The sequence below is a fragment of the Argopecten irradians genome, chromosome 7, assembly GCF_041381155.1.
Source record: "Argopecten irradians isolate NY chromosome 7, Ai_NY, whole genome shotgun sequence".
In the NCBI taxonomy this organism is placed as follows: Eukaryota; Metazoa; Mollusca; class Bivalvia; order Pectinida; family Pectinidae; genus Argopecten; species Argopecten irradians.
Genome location: NC_091140.1, coordinates 26,737,350 through 26,756,314, shown reverse-complemented (window position 1 = coordinate 26,756,314; position 18,965 = coordinate 26,737,350). Strand labels below are relative to the sequence as shown.

The following is an 18,965-nucleotide window of genomic DNA, read 5'->3' as shown; positions in this document are numbered from 1 at the left end:
AAGGTGGGAGGAGCGAAGGAGGACATCACATCTGGTTAGCCAAGAGGACAATGAATGGAGTAGAGTAATGTTTGAGGCATGGACACATCGTGTGAAGTCTGGCAGGCACTCGATGTAACAACTAGAGCAAGATAGGGAACAGCTACGGATGAGAAGAGAGAGCTTGTAAAGAAGGAAGTCCGCCAGATAGAGGAACACACAAGAACGGTCCGGGCAACAACGTATCAGGGCAGTTGGTTAAATTGGGAAGGTACTGGTCAAAAGAAGTTAACATGGAGCGATATCTGGTCTATGGACGCGCAGAAACTGCAGTTCCAGCTAAGTCCATATATGATGTTTTGCCCTCACCAACAAACTTCGTAACATGGGATATAAGAGGAACCCAATTGCAAGCCCTGGGGAAAACCAGCAAATGTAGAGCACATCCTGTCTTCATGCTCAGTAACGTTGGCGGATGGACGATATACATGGCGTCACAACAAGGTTATATCTGTCCTTGCAAATGCATTAGGGAAGAACAGGAAAAAGCCAGAGAAGAGCAAAAGGGTATGAAATTTGTCACATTTGTCCGAACAGGAGAGCAGATTACGAAAGGCGGTGTGTAAGGAATTGGGCTATTTGCGAGCAAATCTAGAATGCCGAATGCAGCTTCCACCAGAGATAACAACGACAAATCAAAGACCAGGTATTGTCATTTGGTCTACCAAACAGGTTATCTTGGTGGCGTGGAAGAAACGCGTATGAAAGAAAGGAAGCCAATACCAGGATCTAGTAGCAGACTGTCAGCAAGGAGAATGGAAGATGGAAGGTATGATGCGTTCCAGTGGAGATGCGAATCATTGGTGCCACCTGAGCAGAGAGGAAGAAGTTGATCGGATGTGTGTGCCGGGAGACAGAAATGGCTTCATTATGGGCGTGGAGGAAACAAGAGGAGCTGTGAAAAGTGCTACACAAGTAAGACCTACTGTGTATGATCATTCCTCCGAAACATACCAACTGATTGCAGCCATTCCAGATTGTCGGATAGCTGAGTGTTCCCGGGCTGGGACTTGATCATCCCAGTCGGCGTACTTCTGCAGATTGTAGTGGACAGCGCTGAAACAATCGCGGAAGGAGGATCCACCTGATGACGGAATGATGTAGTATTATTATCGTCGATACTCTCTGAATCAGATGTTTACTTAATTGGAAATGGATATTTATAAATTCTTCATATACCTGTTATTCATTAGTTATAGCCAGTCAAATGAGTGGGCAATTAGGCCATGGGCTACGAGGGTTCCACATGCACCCCCCCCAAACCTCCGAACCAATATTTTTCTGAACCCTAATGACCCACTGATCACAAATCAAAATGTTAACATTGCATAAGTTGGGATGAGCTTCCGGTTATGACGTCATCAAGATGGCCGCCATCTCGAATTTGACTAAAAATTAAAAAATAATCATAACATTGACATTTTTCAACCGAAGTAGACAAATGAGGTAGCAAAATGACCACAATAGAACAATAAATACATATCAGGACCAAAAAATCCAATATATGTAGTGATTTCTACGCTGGAAATGAAAAAAATATTTATAATAATAATATATTTTCATTTCTTGCGTACAAATCACTTCATATATTGGATTATTTGGTCCTGACATGTATTTGTTGTTCTATTGTGGTCATTTTGATACCTCATTTGTCTACTTCAATGGAAAAATGTCAATGTTATGACTATTTTTCATTTTTCAGTGAATTTCGAGATGGTGGCCATTTTGATGACGTCATAACCGGATTTTATGCGATGTCAACATTGGTTTTAATTGTTTTCGTTGCTTAAACTGATAGATAAGTGGTCAAAAAACTTATTAGAAATAATAGTTTGCTGTTGGGAAACATTTTTGCTGCGTCAAGCCAAATATGAAAAATTTGCTGAAAAATCTCCATTTTTGAGCTTAAAATAAGATTTTTTCATTTCCTGCGTAGAAATCACTATATATATTGGATTTTATGATCCTGATATGTATTTATTGATCAATTGTGGTCATTTTGATACCTCATTTGTCTACTTCGGTTGAAAATGTCAATGTTATGACTATTTTTCAAATTTTAGTCAAATTCGAGATGACGGCCATCTTGATGACGTCATAACCGGAAGTTTATCCCAACTTATGCTAACATTTTGATTTGTGATCAGTGGGTCATAAGGTTCAGAAAAATATTGGTTCGGAGGTTTGGGGGGGGGGGGGGGTGCATGTGGGACCCTCCTAGCCCATGGCCTAAATACTTTTGTTCATGTAATACAAGTGTGAGTATGTATGTATTTTCTGACAAAGGATTTGTGAATTTCTTGTACATGAAAGAGTGAGAGTAAACAAGTTGATAGTTATGATAATTTGTAAATTGCAATAATGAGAAACCTGAATCAAAAGAAAATTATAAAAAAATATTATTATCGTATTTTATTATGGGGAAAAATAAGGAATATTCCAATAAAATAAGTACCATATTTGTGTTCTAGTTTTAATTACAGCATAATGTTACCGGACATTGTGAATTTCATGCATTCTAATATACACGGTTATTCCGTGTCTCTTGATGAATGATGGTGAGGGATGGTTCATCCGCTGTGGTTGAGTTGCGAAAAAACTATTTTATTCAGTTTACTATTAATTACATTTTGCCCGCTTCCTTTCACCGGTTCAATCAAATGCAAACTCTCAATCTACCAGAGTTACTAACAATCCCTAATTGAGCTATCATTCCTTGCGGGTAGGTACCGGATAATACGTCTTATATTTGTCATATTGAAATTTTCGCACACAAATTTAGGACGTGCGTAACAATCAATGCTTGCCTTCTAGGGTATAACAATACTGAATATTTTCACAGCAAATACCGCAAAAAAGGCGATTTACGATATAAACACTATGTCGTGGTAATTAAAAAGGTACATGGATATATGTGTATATATATCTACAGAAATTTGTACATACACTTTGCGTGTAGATCAGTATACGTGTATTAATGAAAAAGACAATTACAACCAAGACAACCACAATACTACTGTAATACAATGGTAAATTATCTTGCTTGCTTTGAATTTTGTCTTTATTCACTTCAAAACAAGAAAACTTAACCTGAAACGGTCTTCTAATGAACAAAACAGACATAATTAGCTTTGTCACAACAAAATAAAATGATTGGAATAAGAAATACAGAAATATACACTACAAATGTCTTCATTGATGTAAATGAGATATCAAAAGACATGAGCTGAAATTGTATCGTACTTCAACGGAATTTGTATCATCCTAGATTTTTAACTTGACAGAAATTGTATCATTGAATTTTACATATATTGAAAAAATCTACAAACCATGATTTTACTTACCAAAAGGTCACTAATTACACAAATATAATGATTATCGTGATACTTACTCTAGTTATGATCTGTGGACAATATACGAAATACATCTAAAACACACAAAAAGCAATTTTTACCAACTTTCAAGGCAATCGTGATATAATTCCATAAAAAAACTTTCAACAGATATGTATTACCATAGCTAGATATTAAAAAACGTATCTATATCCATGTCTCGCAAGTAAAAAGATGGTTTAATTCACATATACTTTCTTTTTTTCTGCTTCAAAGTGCCAGTGTATGACTTTTCCTCTGACGGAATTTGCAGCCAACATTTTGCTCTGACGGAATTGAAATAACGTTGTACCACTCTGACAGAATTGAAAAACCGATGTACCACGATTACCCCCGTGTGGTAGTTTCTGATTCGGTTTAGCGCTTAGCACTTAGGGTGTGGGAATATGTGTTTCACTATATAAGAAGCTACAACACGAATATACCACAGTCTCCCTAAATACGCACCGCACACGTGGGAGTCCGTCCTTACCTGAATATGGCCGGTAATAGGGCGCTACTTTATAATTAATCAAACAAACAAACATCCCGAGATCTAATAGTTTCTTGAACAATTTAAACATTGTAAGTATTCTCAAAATGTTTGTAATTTTAGATGGTGAATAATATCTTGAAAGCTCTTCTTACTTATTTAGTATGAACTTACGGCTCAAATTTTAAAGGTAGGTTTCGCCCAATGAAATGTAAGTTTACGAAATTTGAAAATTTATCCTGTGCATAGATATAATCTTCAGATAATTTTCGATGCATACAGCGAACAATATGGGTTGTCAGTTGCCTAGCTTGACCAGGAAAATACTCCTCTGACAAGAGGCCCATGGGCCTTAGCGGTCCCCTGAGTTCGGATACAGAATGAAACAAAGACACAAAAACACTATATATTGGCCCATCAGGAACTAGAAAACAGTCAGTGATTTTATTACTGACTTTTCAATCTATGAAGAGTATCTGGTTCCATCAAATCTGTTTAATCAGAAGATTTTTCTTCTTATTTTAGTCATTTTGACCCCTTTTAGTCCCGCCAAACTACCCCTGTAGGTTGGCCAGGACCAATATGGATATGATGATAAAATGCTATCACAGGGTAATAATTCTAACCAAGTTTGACCTATTGAAAATTAAGCAAATAATGCTCATAAATGTGTTTTTTCCAATATCAATTAAAATAGATTTGACCTCTAATCAGGGGAAAGTCTGAGATGCCAGGGCCATGAAATTCACAATATTTGTAAAGGGCCTTAAAAAGACCTTCCAATCTATGAAGAGTATCTGGTTCCATCAAATCTGTTAATTCAGAAGGAAACTTCTGAAATTTTAGTCATTTAGACCAATTTTGACCTCACCCTCTGGCCCCTGGGGGTCGGCCAGGACCAATATGGATATGATGTTAAAATACTATCTCAGGCTAATAATTCTAACAAAGTTTGACTATTTCCTATAACACATGACCAAATAATGCTCAAAAATGTCTTTTCCCTGTATAAACTATAGTAAACTTGACCCCCTCCCAAGGGGGGGGGGAGGGGGGTGGGGAGACGTGAGACTCAAGGGTCATATAATTCACAATTTTTGTTAAGGACCTCAAGACCTTTTAATCTATGAAGAGTATTTGATTCTACCATTTCTGAAATTTCAGAAGAAGATTTTTGAAGGTTTAGCCTATTTGACCCCTTTTGGCCCCACCCCTCAGGCCCCTGGAGGTCAGTCGTGGAAAAATTGTTAATAGGATTCAATGGCCTTCTCATACTGATAATTCTGACAACATTTGACTTATTTCCTATTACAAATGGCCAAATAATGCTCAAAAATGTCTTTTCCCTGTATATACTATAGTAAAATTGATCCCCTTCCCAGGGGGGGAACGTGAGACCCCACGGTCATATAATTCACAATTTTTGAAAAGGACCTCAAGACCTTTTAATCTATGAAGAGTATTTGATTCTACCATTTTTGGAATTTCATAAGAAGATTTTTGAAGTTTTAGGCTATTTGACCCCTTTTGGCCCCTCCCCTCAGGCCCCTAGGGGCTGGGACCATATACTTCACAATTTTGGTTAAACTTTGGCTATTGAAGGTTTCTGCAAAATTTCAACAAATTTGGTTCAGTAGTTTTGGAGTAGAAGTCGAAAAAATAAATTGTTTATCGCCATACGACGGACGACGCACGACGGACGACGCGCGACGACGGACAAAAGGCGATTAGAATAGGTCACTTGAGACTTTGTCTCAGGTGACCTAAAAATAGAGCGAAGTCAAGCTTTACATAGAACATATTTTTTCCCAAAACGAGGCCGCGGCAACAAATGGAAGCGTGCAACAAAATGTCAGATAGAAATGACAGTCTTTCTTGCCTCGGCATGTTTAGTAAAAATCAACAATAGCAAATCGAAGTACGATGTCTTTTTTATACATGTCATATAATATATAACACTTCAAGTTACTTACATACGCTCGCTAGCTTGGTATATCATCATGTGCGCTGAAATTAACTCACCACGTGCAACACAGCAGAATCCAAGCGAGTTTCACTTGAGAGTTGGCTTGTGTTTCTTCTATTGCTACATTGCCATCTCTGAGTTTTCCCTAGATATCCTAGGGTGCTACCGATTCCATTCTAATTTCCTACTCGTTGTTGCCGATTCTGATACATTTGTTTTCTCACACGCTTTCGTTCAGCCATTTTGCTTACTTTTAGTGCGTAACAATGCGCATGCGCGAAACTTCGACAACACTATCCATCCATCGCTGCTTCATTTGCATACAATCCTTTCAGCCTGATTTCCTTCAATTTTATATTCAAGACACATTTGTTTAATCTCATACGCTTTAAAAAATTAAATTGAGGTATTTTTAATGTTTTTTCACCTTTTCTTCCGTTAACGGATTTTACAAAAAACTTTTTTACTCGGTTGGGCGAATCCTACCTTTAATTTTACAGATACAAATACATGTATCTGAAAATTACTTTGATCACACTGCCAAAATCTATAATTTCATTTCACATTGTCACAGTGCTATTTGTAAATTGTAAAGCAATTTGCATAATGTATTGTGGTATTTTTCAATTTACATATACAAAAGCCATGAACAAATAATGTATAATGCATAAATGCATAACAAAAATATCTTTGTCTGTCCATTTGAATGATTTCCATAGATTTCGGGAAAAAACATGGCATGTCACAATGTCTACCTTTGTATGTCACATATCATTACGGTGTTTTAGGGTCACCTGTGACGAAGTCTCAAGTGACCTATTCAAATCTTTTGTCCGTCGTCGTGCGTACTCCGTCGTGCGTCGTGTGTCCGTAAACAATTTACATTTTCGACTTCTTCAAAACCACTGAAGCAATTTAAATGAAATTTGCACAATACTTTTAAGGCATAAGGCCAATCAAAATTTCGAATTATATGACCCTCACCCCCAAGGGCCTGTGGGAGGGGCCCAAAAGGGATAAAATTGGCTAAAATTTCAAAAATCTTCCTCTCCACTCACAGATTTGATGGAACCAGATACCCTTCATAGATTGGAAGGTCTTAAGGCCATCTACAAAATTTGTGAATTATATGACCCTTGGGTCTCAAGTTTCCCCTGGGAGAGAGTTAAGTCTGCTATAGTTTATATAGGGAAAACACATTTTTGAGCATTATTTGGTAATTTATAATAGGAAATTAGTCAAATGTTGTCAGAAGTATCCATATGAGATGGCCATTGAATCTTAATAACAAATGTTCAATGACATGGCCCAGGGGCCTTAGTGGCCGGGCCAAAATGGGTCAAATAAGCTAAAACTTTAACAAGAGGCCCAGAGGGCCTGTATCGCTCACCTGGTTTGTAATGCCAAGTAATGTTCTGAATATAAGTTCATTGTTTCTTTTCTGAAGGAATTTGGATATTTACTTCTAATTCCCCTATTGGGCCCCACTCTTTCTGCTCCAGGGTGTCAAAGCCAAAATTTATACGAATTCTGTAAACCACAAGGATGTTTTTGGCCAAATTTGGTTACAATCCATGCAGAACTCTAGGACAAGTAGCAATTTTTAGAATTTACCTCTATTTCCCTTATTAGGCCCTGCCCTTCCTGCCCCCGGGGGGTCTGAGCCAAAATTTATACAAGTTCTGTTCCCCTTCCCCCAAGGATGTTTCTGGCCAAATTTGGTTACAATCCATGCAGAACTCTAGGACAAGTAGCGATTTATAGGATTTACCTCTATTTCCCCTATTGGGCCCCGCCCCTCCTGCCCCCGGAGGTCAGAGCCAAAATTTATACAAGTTCTGTTCCCCTTCCCCCAAGGATGTTTCTGGCCAAATTTGGTTACAATCCATGCAGAACTCTAGGACAGGTATCGATTTATAGGATTTACCTCTATTACCCCTATTGGGCCCCGCCCCTCCTGCCCCCGGGGGGTCAGAGCCAAAATTTATACAAGTTCTGTTCCCCTTCCCCCAAGGATGTTTCTGGCCAAATTTGGTTACAATCCATGCAGAATTCTAGGACAAGTAGCAATTTATAGGATTTACCTCTATTACCCCTAATGGGCCCCGCCCCTCCTGCCCCCGGGGGGTCAGAGCCAAAATTTATACAAGTTCTGTACCTCTTCCCCAAAGAATGTTTCTTGCCAAATTTGGTAAGAATCCAAGCAGAACTCTAGGACAAGTAGCGATTTATATGTTTTACCTCTATTACTCCTATTGGGCCCCGCCCATCCTGCCCCCGGGGGTCAGAGCCAAAATTTATACAAGTTCTGTTCCCCTTCCCCCAAGGATGTTTCTGGCCAAATTTGGTTACAATCCAAGCAGAACTCTAGGACAAGTAGCGATTTATAGGATTTACCTCTATTACCCCTAATGGGCCCCGCCCCTCCTGCCCCCGGGGGGTCAGAGCCAAAATTTATACAAGTTCTGTACCCCTTCCCCCAAGAATGTTTCTGGCCAAATTTGGTTACAATCCAAGCAGAACTCTAGGACAAGTAGCGATTTATAGGATTTACCTCTATTACCCCTAATGGGCCCCGCCCCTTCTGCCCCCGGGGGTCAGAGCCAAAATTTATACAAGTTCCGTTCCCCTTCCCCCAAGGATGTTTCTGGCCAAATTTGGTTACAATCCATCCAGAACTCTATGACAAGTAGCGATTTAAAGGAAATGTTGACGGACGGACGGACGGACGACGGACGCGGACGCGCCATGACATAAGCTCACCGGCCCTTCGGGCTAGGTGAGCTAAAAATTTTCTTCCGAAATTCTGGAACTGGTAGAATCACATACTCGTCATAGACGGAAAGGCCTGCAGGCCCTCTACAATAATTGTGAATTATATGACCCTGGGATGTCGTGTTTCCCCCTAGGGAGGGGGTCAAGTTTACTATAGTTTATATAGGAAAAACACATTTATGACCTTTATTTGCTTATTATCATAGGAAATTAGTCAAACTTGGTTAGAATTATTAGCCTGAAATAGCATTTAAACACCATGCCATATTGGTCGTTGCCGACCCCCAGGGGCCAGAGGGGCGGGACCAAAAGGGGTCAAAATGGATGACATTTCAAAACATCTTTCTTCTGAATTCACAGACCTGATTGAACCAAATACTCTTCATACATTAAAAAGTCAAATTTATAAAATCACTGACTGACTTCAAGGGCCTGATTGGCCAATATACAGTTTTTATATTTCTTTGTTTCATTCTGTATCTGAACACATGGGCCTCTTGTTTTTTCACGATTGACCAGTTTTGATAAGTTCATACATGTAGCATAGAACGTGAACGTAATTTGATATTGTATTACAAACCGGTAAAATGTTGCACGATACCAAATACCATTATCATTCACAAAATACTAGATGTAGGTATTATCTTCATGACAAAGTCAAACGTTTTTCGAAAACATTATTTTCCTATTTTTTTTCCATTTCCAATAAGCTCCTTATATTTTTAAATAATTTATCATTGAATCACAAACTAAATAATTGGTCCTCTAGTATTCCATGAACATGTTTTACATTACGAAGTAGGTGCACAGGATATTTGCCTAGTTGATTTTGTCTCTTCTTTGTACATTGGTTTATTTTTTAACAATTTATCTACATTGGATTTCATTGGTGATGTCCACTACAGATAATAATGTACAATTAGGTGTTATAGTGGCACATGAAGAAACATACTCACATTTAAATGGGTAATTCAATTATGATGCCAAGCATAATATGTTAGACATCATATATCAACTCCAGTAAACTACTTTTGATTTATATTCTATATTTTTTTAAGAATAAAGGAACTCTTTTTCGGTTTATATCTTATTATACTTCAATGATAGTATCTAAAATAATGACCTCGTGCTAGGTATTTGAACCTTTTTTTATTATTATTTTTATTCAATTCAATCATTACGGTTTCATTGAAGCATTTATGTCACTATTTTTAACTTCATCGGGGTATGAAAGAAATTTTGCTTGCAAACTGAATCCGCGTAGCAGATTCTCAGAATGCTTGAAACAAAAATAATCTCATACCCCGATGAAGTTAAACAAATACTTACATCAATGCTTATAATCAGTTTTTCAGATAACTTAATAACAAAAGATACGTTTAAACGTACGATTCCATTGATTTCCCAATGTATTACATTTTCTTAATCAATACGCAATATCGACGTCTCTATTGTGAGGTCATGATAACGTCGGGTTTTCGCGCAATTCACGGATTTTGTTTTCATAGTAGCATGAACAAAAAGTATCCGCCAATCAGAAAGTCGGATTTAGTATGAAATCAAATAAAAAACAATTATAATAAAATGATTGAATTATAAGATAATTGATTATTAATAATATATTAAGGGGTTAAAATGACATGTAAAAATGTAAATGTTACTCAAAAGATTGTAAACCATTCAAAACTCCTAACACAGAATATATACAGCTATCTGCATCACATGAATTAAAGTGCTTACATTTGAATGTATTTTAATTATTATTGGATAATATAAAATGACTCACCAGACACCCTAGTTTATATGTACCAGTCCACTCCGACTGATGTAGGCCGGTCTGTGTGAGGTTGGTGTACGGTATGTTTCTGTGTGTTACAATACTGTTGTCGTTGATGAACCATTGTATATCATACACGTAGGCCGTCAGATCATCGTCACTGGAGATGTCACACTGGAACACTATTCCCTTCAGTATCGTGGGGGTTCCCGCAAACTCTGATGGTGCTTCAACTAGTCCATGAGTTACTTCGGCAGTCAACGTAATATTCGGGTACTCTTTAAGAACAAAGTAAGTTAATTTGAAAAACACATAATTTTCAAGAAAAGAAATCACATTTGATGACATGGATCATATTGTAAATATGACAATAATATGTTTGTAAGAGCTCCCTGAAAAAAATGTCCAACAACTGTTGTCCGGACCTGTTGCATTTCGCATTTAATGTCATTTAGGCTAAATTTATGTCATGAGAGTGAATTAATGTGGGGTTGGTCTATTTGGTGTACCGGCTATAATATGATATATTTATGCTGTAAAGTAATAAATATAATATATAGGTATTTATTCATTATATATCTATAGTAAATTCTATTTTAATTTAATGGTAATTACATTTAGAAATAACATTTAATTTAAAGTCACTTGACTATATGCATCGCCCTAACCTCATCGACCACGTGCGGTCCTTTCATATACACACATATTAATTTATATATACATAAGGTTTATGGACAAGTCATTTCAAGAAGTTATAACAGAAAACTATAAAGTATATTAATTATATTGCCTAAAGAAGAATAAGTTATGAGTTAAGATGTAAACAAACATGTAGAAGAACACGTTGTGTTAGTGTTATTTCGGACTGAAGAGGGCCCCTATAGTGGCTGAATATATATTCCATAGAAATGATTTTGATTTTACTTTGAATTTATTTATTTTGGCCTTTTATTTCGGATTAAGAATAAGTTAATTACTTTATTTCTAGTTTTATATTAAATAAACATACCTTTCAGCACTGTGGCCGTAAAGCACACAGGCTTCCAGCTATAGGTGGTCTATGTTCGGTGCCTAATTGCCATGTAATGTATGGACACGCTTCCACCAGGGTGGGCGTGCCCGTGCAAGGACAGGGTCATACAAGGTCAATGTGACACTCTCATCGAATTTATTTGCTCGCCTCTAATACGTCATCACAACAACTGACATACACACAAATTTACATGTACATGACATTACATGACACAAGGACATCTAAATTCAGACATTACACAGCGCATGTAGTTAAACACCTAATATTATACATTATTCATACACAGGGAATGTAAACACCGTGACATTTATGTTCAAAATAACTTCCTGATCATTTATACTACTGAAAACTCCAGTATGTTTTCCTAATAATTTGATAAAATAATACCAATAGTTTGTCGATTGCTAGAGATAGAGTTGTATCCTTATGGCGATAGAAGTTGCTCTTCGTTTAGAACATAGCAAGTCATCCTTTATTTTGTTAAATAACAAAATTTAAATCAATTGGTATTGCTTTACACTATAATATTCCCTGGAAAAAATGCACAGAATACTATCTCTCTCTATATATACAGCTTTATGCTGATTATTACAAAAACTGCAAAAATCTTGTTATTAGTCGTTCTAACAGTACACACAGTACGCAATGTCATAACAAAACCAAAGTATAAAAATGTGTTTTTTTCAAAAGCATGGAAGACAAGTGAAAATCAAAATGGCCGCGCAAGAAATATGGCACCAAGAAAAATATACAAGTCAGCAGAGGATACGACATATTCAAATGTAACTTACCCCCACACCCAGGCTGATATCCTGTGTCAGAATTCTGCCCAGCAGGACATTTGATCCTGTCACCTGAAGAATAGTTATAACATATATTCATTCGCGTTATACTTGATTTACAAATCTGACATAGCTGAATCGGTGCAAAATTTGATGGTTAATATTATTACATCTGTAGACCTTTAGTCTCATCATTTATTTGTTTTAAAAATCTGATTGTTGTTCTGTTCTCTTTGTAAAATTAGTAGAAAAAGTCGGCTTACATACGTAGGATATCATTCATTTGATATCAACTAATCACATCACATATTTATTAATATTGAAATATGGTAGTTACATGATACAACTCGATATGGAATATGATATTGGACATGTTAAAAGTTTACAAAAACCCAATGTTAATGTATATTACAATAATAATCCAAAAAATTTATTTGTGTTCATGCTCTTGTCTACGACTTGTTGACTTCTTTTAAAGACAGTCAAACCTGTCTATAACGACCACTGAAGGGGTGACAGAAAAACGGTCACTAAAGACAGGATGTCTTTATAGACAGGTTGGGGCTTTCGTGCCAATCAGCGAGCCAGTACATACATGTAAAACTGAATTATATTAATGCAAAACAGACCTGCAATTGGATATTTATATATTAATTGCCATGCAATATTTAAGAAATGATATTTGTGTTCGTTTTATTGTGAAAGTTTGCATGGTGCTTTCAAATGCAATCGGAAATTTCGATCATAACAAAATCAACTCGTTTTGATATATATAGTAGATTTTTTTTTCAGCTATGAACATAATCATTCCCTAATTACTGACTTCACATGGCCTGGAATTGTCACTGGACGACTATAAAGGCCTAATTTTGACAGAAATTGCCCTAATTTTCAAAACAGGCCTAATATTGAGAGAAAATGACCTAATAATAAGAATAAGTATGTTTGTGCAAGATTATTTTCAGATGTAATGTATGCGTGTAATATTTTTGCAACACATTCTTGCTGGCAAGTCGTATAAAATGTTGCCGTGTAACCAGTTTTGACGGATTAATCTCGGAACATGAAAGATCGATTTGGAGGCGTTTTCTCATAGTATATAACTTCAAAACTATTAAAATCACAATACAGGTACACAAATTAACTTTTAGTAGCATTTCTACCAAGTTATGTGGCCGTATTTTATTGATAAACACATCGAGTAAGAGTTACATCGGGCGAATATTCGACTGACTCAAATCGGAAAGAAATCGAACGTAAATTTATAGGACTAATTTGAAATAGATTAAGTACAGCCCATTTCTTAGTATTAAAACAATGTTAAATATCGACAATAAATAACGGAACACATTAAATAAATCGGCATGTTTAATTTTGCCTACCGTATCATCCGAGTTGTGGCTTCAAAATCACGCTTTACGAGTGATCTTTTCGTGCACATGGCGTTCGCGACCAAACATAATTTCAGTCTTTGATAGGCATAAACGGTTGTTAAAACTTCCATCCTCAAGTCGGCATCCATATTTGTACCTTAAATGGTACGGCCGCTAGGTTATAAACAATACAGTCTTGTATAAACAACTCATAGCTTGGGCTTCAGTTAAGGCTGCCATTTGCTTACTAAGGGAGTTAATTACCGGAAGTAGATCAAAGGGACGCTACTACACTACACTGTACTCGGTACTCGAAAAGTCGATCTCGGCGACCGGTCGTTAGACAACTTTGACGGGGCTAAAATGACCGGTCGTTAGCCACATTAGACAGGTGGTCGTTATGCAAAGTGCCATTATATAGTAAAACGCACGGGGAGTCTAAAAACCGGTCGTTATAGACAGGCGGTCGTTATATACAGGCGGCCGTTAGAGCAGGTTTGACTGTACATTAATCTAGTGGGTGAACAATTATACATTATTATGTAATTGACGATGGAAGAAATTATTAAAGTGTAAAGGTAACGTTAAGAACACAGTGATATATAATCTGCGAAAAAACCTACGTCGAGAATGACCTGTAGGACGCAGTAAAATAGATAAGGCAGACATCTATATTAGTTATATTATATCTTAAGAGATAATTTAAAAAGCTGTATAATTTGGTTTGATATTGAACATGGGGTTTCATATATCAAATATAAAAGCTTTATGACGTCTAGCAACAGAAGAAAAATGAATTCAATTTTGAGCTTATTTATGAAAATCAGGCACATCGATGAAATATGCTCTTTTGAATTCCTTGTTTTTGTTAAAAGATTATTTGAGACAACATTCCAGTAGTGAACCAATAACCATTATCTAGATGTAAATGTTTGAACTTTATAAAAACCTCTCAGATTCAACTCTATGACCATGTGAAATTATGTGTAAGTATAATACCCCAGAGCACAGTTGTTCTCAAAAGATGATATAACTTTGCATAGTTTAACGGCAATTTTTACATCAAAATAAAATAGTTCCTTGAACTACCAAATTTACAAAATCATTTAGGATTCCTCATAACTGAGTTGCACTCATAAAATACTTAATCTAAGCACATTCTGAACCGCGTTGCCCAGAGTTTTTTAATGAGTGGTTTATTGAGGGTTGTCTTCATTTTAAAAGTGTTGCTATAATGCGACCGGGAGGGGTATGTTGCTTAGTGTTTTCGACAGCATGCTTCAGTGATATAGCACTATAAAAAGGGCAAGAGTTCCACTATACAAGAAGACACAACACAAATATACCACAGTCTCCAAAACCACGCACCACATACTACATAAATGCTGCACATCGCATACATGGGAGACCGTCCTTACATGACCATGGTACCTAATAGAACGTTAATTAAGCAAACAAAGTGTTGCAGAAGAACGATTAAACGTAATTAAAATTAAGCACAATATTCTTGTTGATTTCTGAGTTTTTACTTACCGAAGCAATATGCTGCATTACAAAGATTGGCTTGCTTCAGCTCGTAGACATAAAACGTGTTGCATTTCTTCACACGGATGTTCCATGTAAATTGACATGCACTAAACAAGGACTTCAGACAAACTTTCACCTCCGTTATACTGGTAGATGTTGGTAAACCTGTCAAGGTGAATAAATCTGAGTTTAAATTCAATCCTAATGTACTTTGACTTGCATGAGTTATTGTATTTATGTATTTTTGTCACAAGATTAAAGTCTAATATAATCTTATATATTCTAAGATACCGACACTTTATCGCATTATTGTCTTACTCTACTATACCAAGGCAAACACAAAATTGAATGGAAAAGTATTCCTTGTTCAAAGTTAACCTGCAGTATTTTGACGGATAAAATAAAATTGCAAAACAAAAATATCTGCATATTTTTTATTCCAGTATAAAAGTGTATAAAGTAATAAAGTGGTGTTTCTGCTCCTGCATAACGCTTAGCAAACAGGATGTATGACGAATGGTGCGCCTGCCATCAGTATAATGTTACAAGTATAAAAAGAGGTTCATTGGCTTTAAAGGTTATATGACAGATAACGTAGTATGACACAATATTCATTTGCCCTTTCAATAGTTGTTGAAACCTTAATACAGTTAAGCTCGTCTACGGAAAAGCAGCACACCCTTGCATGCATTACAGAAATTGTGAAGGTTCAAAAAGGGGTTTAAAATCATTTTAATTAATTCGAACTGACGTCCAGTATTTTGCTTCTACAGATTTAGATATTATATAGAATATAACTGTCCTTCCATAATGATGTTTCACGACAAATATGGATGTATCCACTCAAGGGTTTAGGGGTAGTAGGCTTTTAAATAATAAATTAAAAAAACCCAGCAAAGATACCCTTTTGGAGCCCCACCTCAGCCCCTGGGGTCGGACCTAACTCGTTTGTATATCATATAATTATCTTTTCTTAATGCTGTTTCACAACAAATAAGGTTGTAATCCAATCAAGATTTAATGGTAATACTTATTTAATCGAGATAAGAAAAGTAAATAGCTATATAGTAAGCTTAATCTAATAGAATCATGGCGAAATTCCCATAATAAACGTCTTGATTTCAAATAAAAACCGATTTAAAATTGAACATTACTCCTAATATATATAGCAAATATAGTGAGAAGATAGTTTGAAGATTGCATTTACAGAAATGCATCGTGATACAGAAAGGATTGATGTTTGTTTTAGAATAGAATCGAAATTTAACAATATCAGAGTTGTTTAAGTCAATCCGCAATTTTTGATATTTCAAACTCCCCGATCCGGCAATGGTGTCTTCCGGTTTCTGATGATGGACCAGTTAAAGTATCTTTCTGCGCAAAAATGTTCTGTGCGAACTATTTTTATTGGGTTAAAAACGACATTTAACACGTGTAGTACAACGGCCCATCGACTACCATTTCAGGATTGTCATTGCCCAATTTTCAGGCCTATGAAAATATATTACATAATATGAACTTAAATACACATTCACTAGCGGGGACGCAAGTTTTGATGCAATCGGTCTACAAAAACAAATTCCAAAACGAACATGGAACATAAAAATCACCATTACCAGTTTTTGAAATTCAGTAAAGGAAAGAATTAACGTCCAAAAACATATTCTGTTTTTATAACAAGATATTAAACTAATGTATCCGGTGAAATGGACTCTAACTAATCCTAGTAGACCACACTTACTGTCATCCATCCATATTGGGCTTGTTGTCCCACATTTATTAAGATCCGGTGCAGAAGTTGGCATGTCAGCCCCTTCGGGTTTATACCATTGTTCCTCGATGGCGGCATCACAGTGTTTTGTACCGCCAGCAGGAGTTTCATAGGACGTTGATCGCCAAGTGTCACCCAGAATGGCATGATTGGCGTCGTCACATGGATCTGTAAAATAGATCGGTAATGATTATTAAATGGTACATGGGAACAAATGTCTATCACATCTAGTTATAATTACATAATTCATTCAAGTGTTAAGGAAAAGTGGGAATTGAAAAAAAAATACACAAAGTACCCATTTTGGAGCCCTGCAATTCTGTCGCGGGAATACATTTGTGCATAATTTCAGCAATATTCCTCATTTGAGCCCATTTAATACATAACATACCACTATCGTTTTCCAATGTGTTCCACGTGGAACCTGAATGTAACAATTTGAAAGTCTTATCAATGTTTAGCATTTGAGGCCACGCTTCTTTCCCTCGGAGGGTTAGATCATACTAATGTATATAAAATATGACTGCCTTTACCCAATATTGGTTTTTAGAATGAAGTAGTGTTACGCAATGGGGACGGCGTACGATGATGAGCGAAACACGATGGCTAAAAGAATCCCCACAAATCCAGAATAGTATCAGAATTGCACCCATGTTATTGGTAACTGGATAATGAACCATTAAAATTAGTTTATACATACTGTGAAGTTCTTTCTTTACTCAAATCAAATTAGAAGTACATACCACTACCAGTGGAAGAAACAGTCAGAACAAAGAGAATGAGATATGACCACACTTCAATTCTAATCATTATGTCATGATACGCATGTACATTCCCTGGCTATAACCTCAAACCGTTATGAATTCTGCTGGTATATCAATGTCTACTTTATAGGTTCCACGTTACGCATTATTGACCAGCAATAATAGCATTGCAGTGCACATATGTACATACATGTGATTAGTAGGCTCTGTTGATTTTTGGTATGTCTGTAATTAAATGTTAACAAAATAATGAATTCAATAAGGCAACACATTGACATTTTTTAATGCAATGATTTTCACTCCTTCCTTATTTCATACTGAAATTTGTATTAGAAATAAAATAATAGTTTAAGGATTAAGGTCAATTACTGCACACAATACACAAGTTACGAAAGAAAGTTGATATTTGCCGACAATATTAACTTAAGTAAGTCAAAATATTGAACGCGGATAATAATAATGAAAAAAAGTTAGTCATGCACATCTTTGGGTAAATAATAAAGTAAAAATCTAGTTAAACACGTAAAGGTTTGACTGGTAACTTAATCCTAAAGTGATACATCTCATCAGCCGTTATGTAATTATTTCAAATTTTGTGTAAGGCTGGAATGATGATTTGGGACGGAGAGATATACTTTTGATATAAACAAATATAATTGTGTAAAAAACTGGTTGAGAGAAGAAAAAAATAATCTTTATATACACAAACTTTAGTCATATTCACACTTATCAGGACAAACACAGATACCTAAATAATAATTTGATAAACATTTTATATTTCATACAATAGAATTTAGGGTGAGAAATATCCATGTCAAAAAAGCGAGATTAATGGTATTCATTTGTAGTGGGATATTCACAAACCATAGCAGTCATGCTCAGAATGAATTTCCACTTGTTTCCTTTATTTTATTTCAATACATATGTTACCTCTCCGCTCATTGATATCAAGTAAAGTTATCAAAAATAGCCAGACATTTTAATACATATTGACAGAAAATGAACCTACAGCTATATTTATTTTACATAAATATATATTCAAATATGCATAAGCTGTTGTTATGTATGTATTAAGAAATTGTGTAAATTTTGTTGTCTCTATCGGATTTTCGGATCATGAATACCAATGAAATGTCATCGTTTATTACATAATGCGAAATTGAAGACAGCTTCAGACACTTGTGTTCACGACCAATTCGTGGTGAAGTGTTGGAAGGTTTAAGCCTAATCTATTTCATAATTAAAAGGGGTGGTATGATTATTCAAGGTCTCAGATACAATGAACGGGATATCT

General features: G+C 36.0%; 1 protein-coding gene across 1 annotated transcript in view; it reads right to left on the bottom strand.

Moving 5' to 3' along the window:
• Positions 1–17,794, bottom strand: part of LOC138328003 (von Willebrand factor D and EGF domain-containing protein-like) — a 50,799-nt gene extending 33,005 nt beyond the window's left edge. Inside the window, exons 1-5 of the mRNA XM_069274556.1 lie at positions 17,651–17,794; positions 16,878–17,075; positions 15,143–15,301; positions 12,246–12,308; positions 10,431–10,699 (exon numbers count right to left, since the gene is read on the bottom strand). Coding sequence (XP_069130657.1) covers positions 10,431–10,699; positions 12,246–12,308; positions 15,143–15,301; positions 16,878–17,075; positions 17,651–17,717 — 756 coding nt within the window. The 5' untranslated portion in view covers positions 17,718–17,794. The remainder of the gene's footprint in view (positions 1–10,430; positions 10,700–12,245; positions 12,309–15,142; positions 15,302–16,877; positions 17,076–17,650) is intronic.
• Between the last annotated feature and the right edge of the window lie 1,171 nt (positions 17,795–18,965).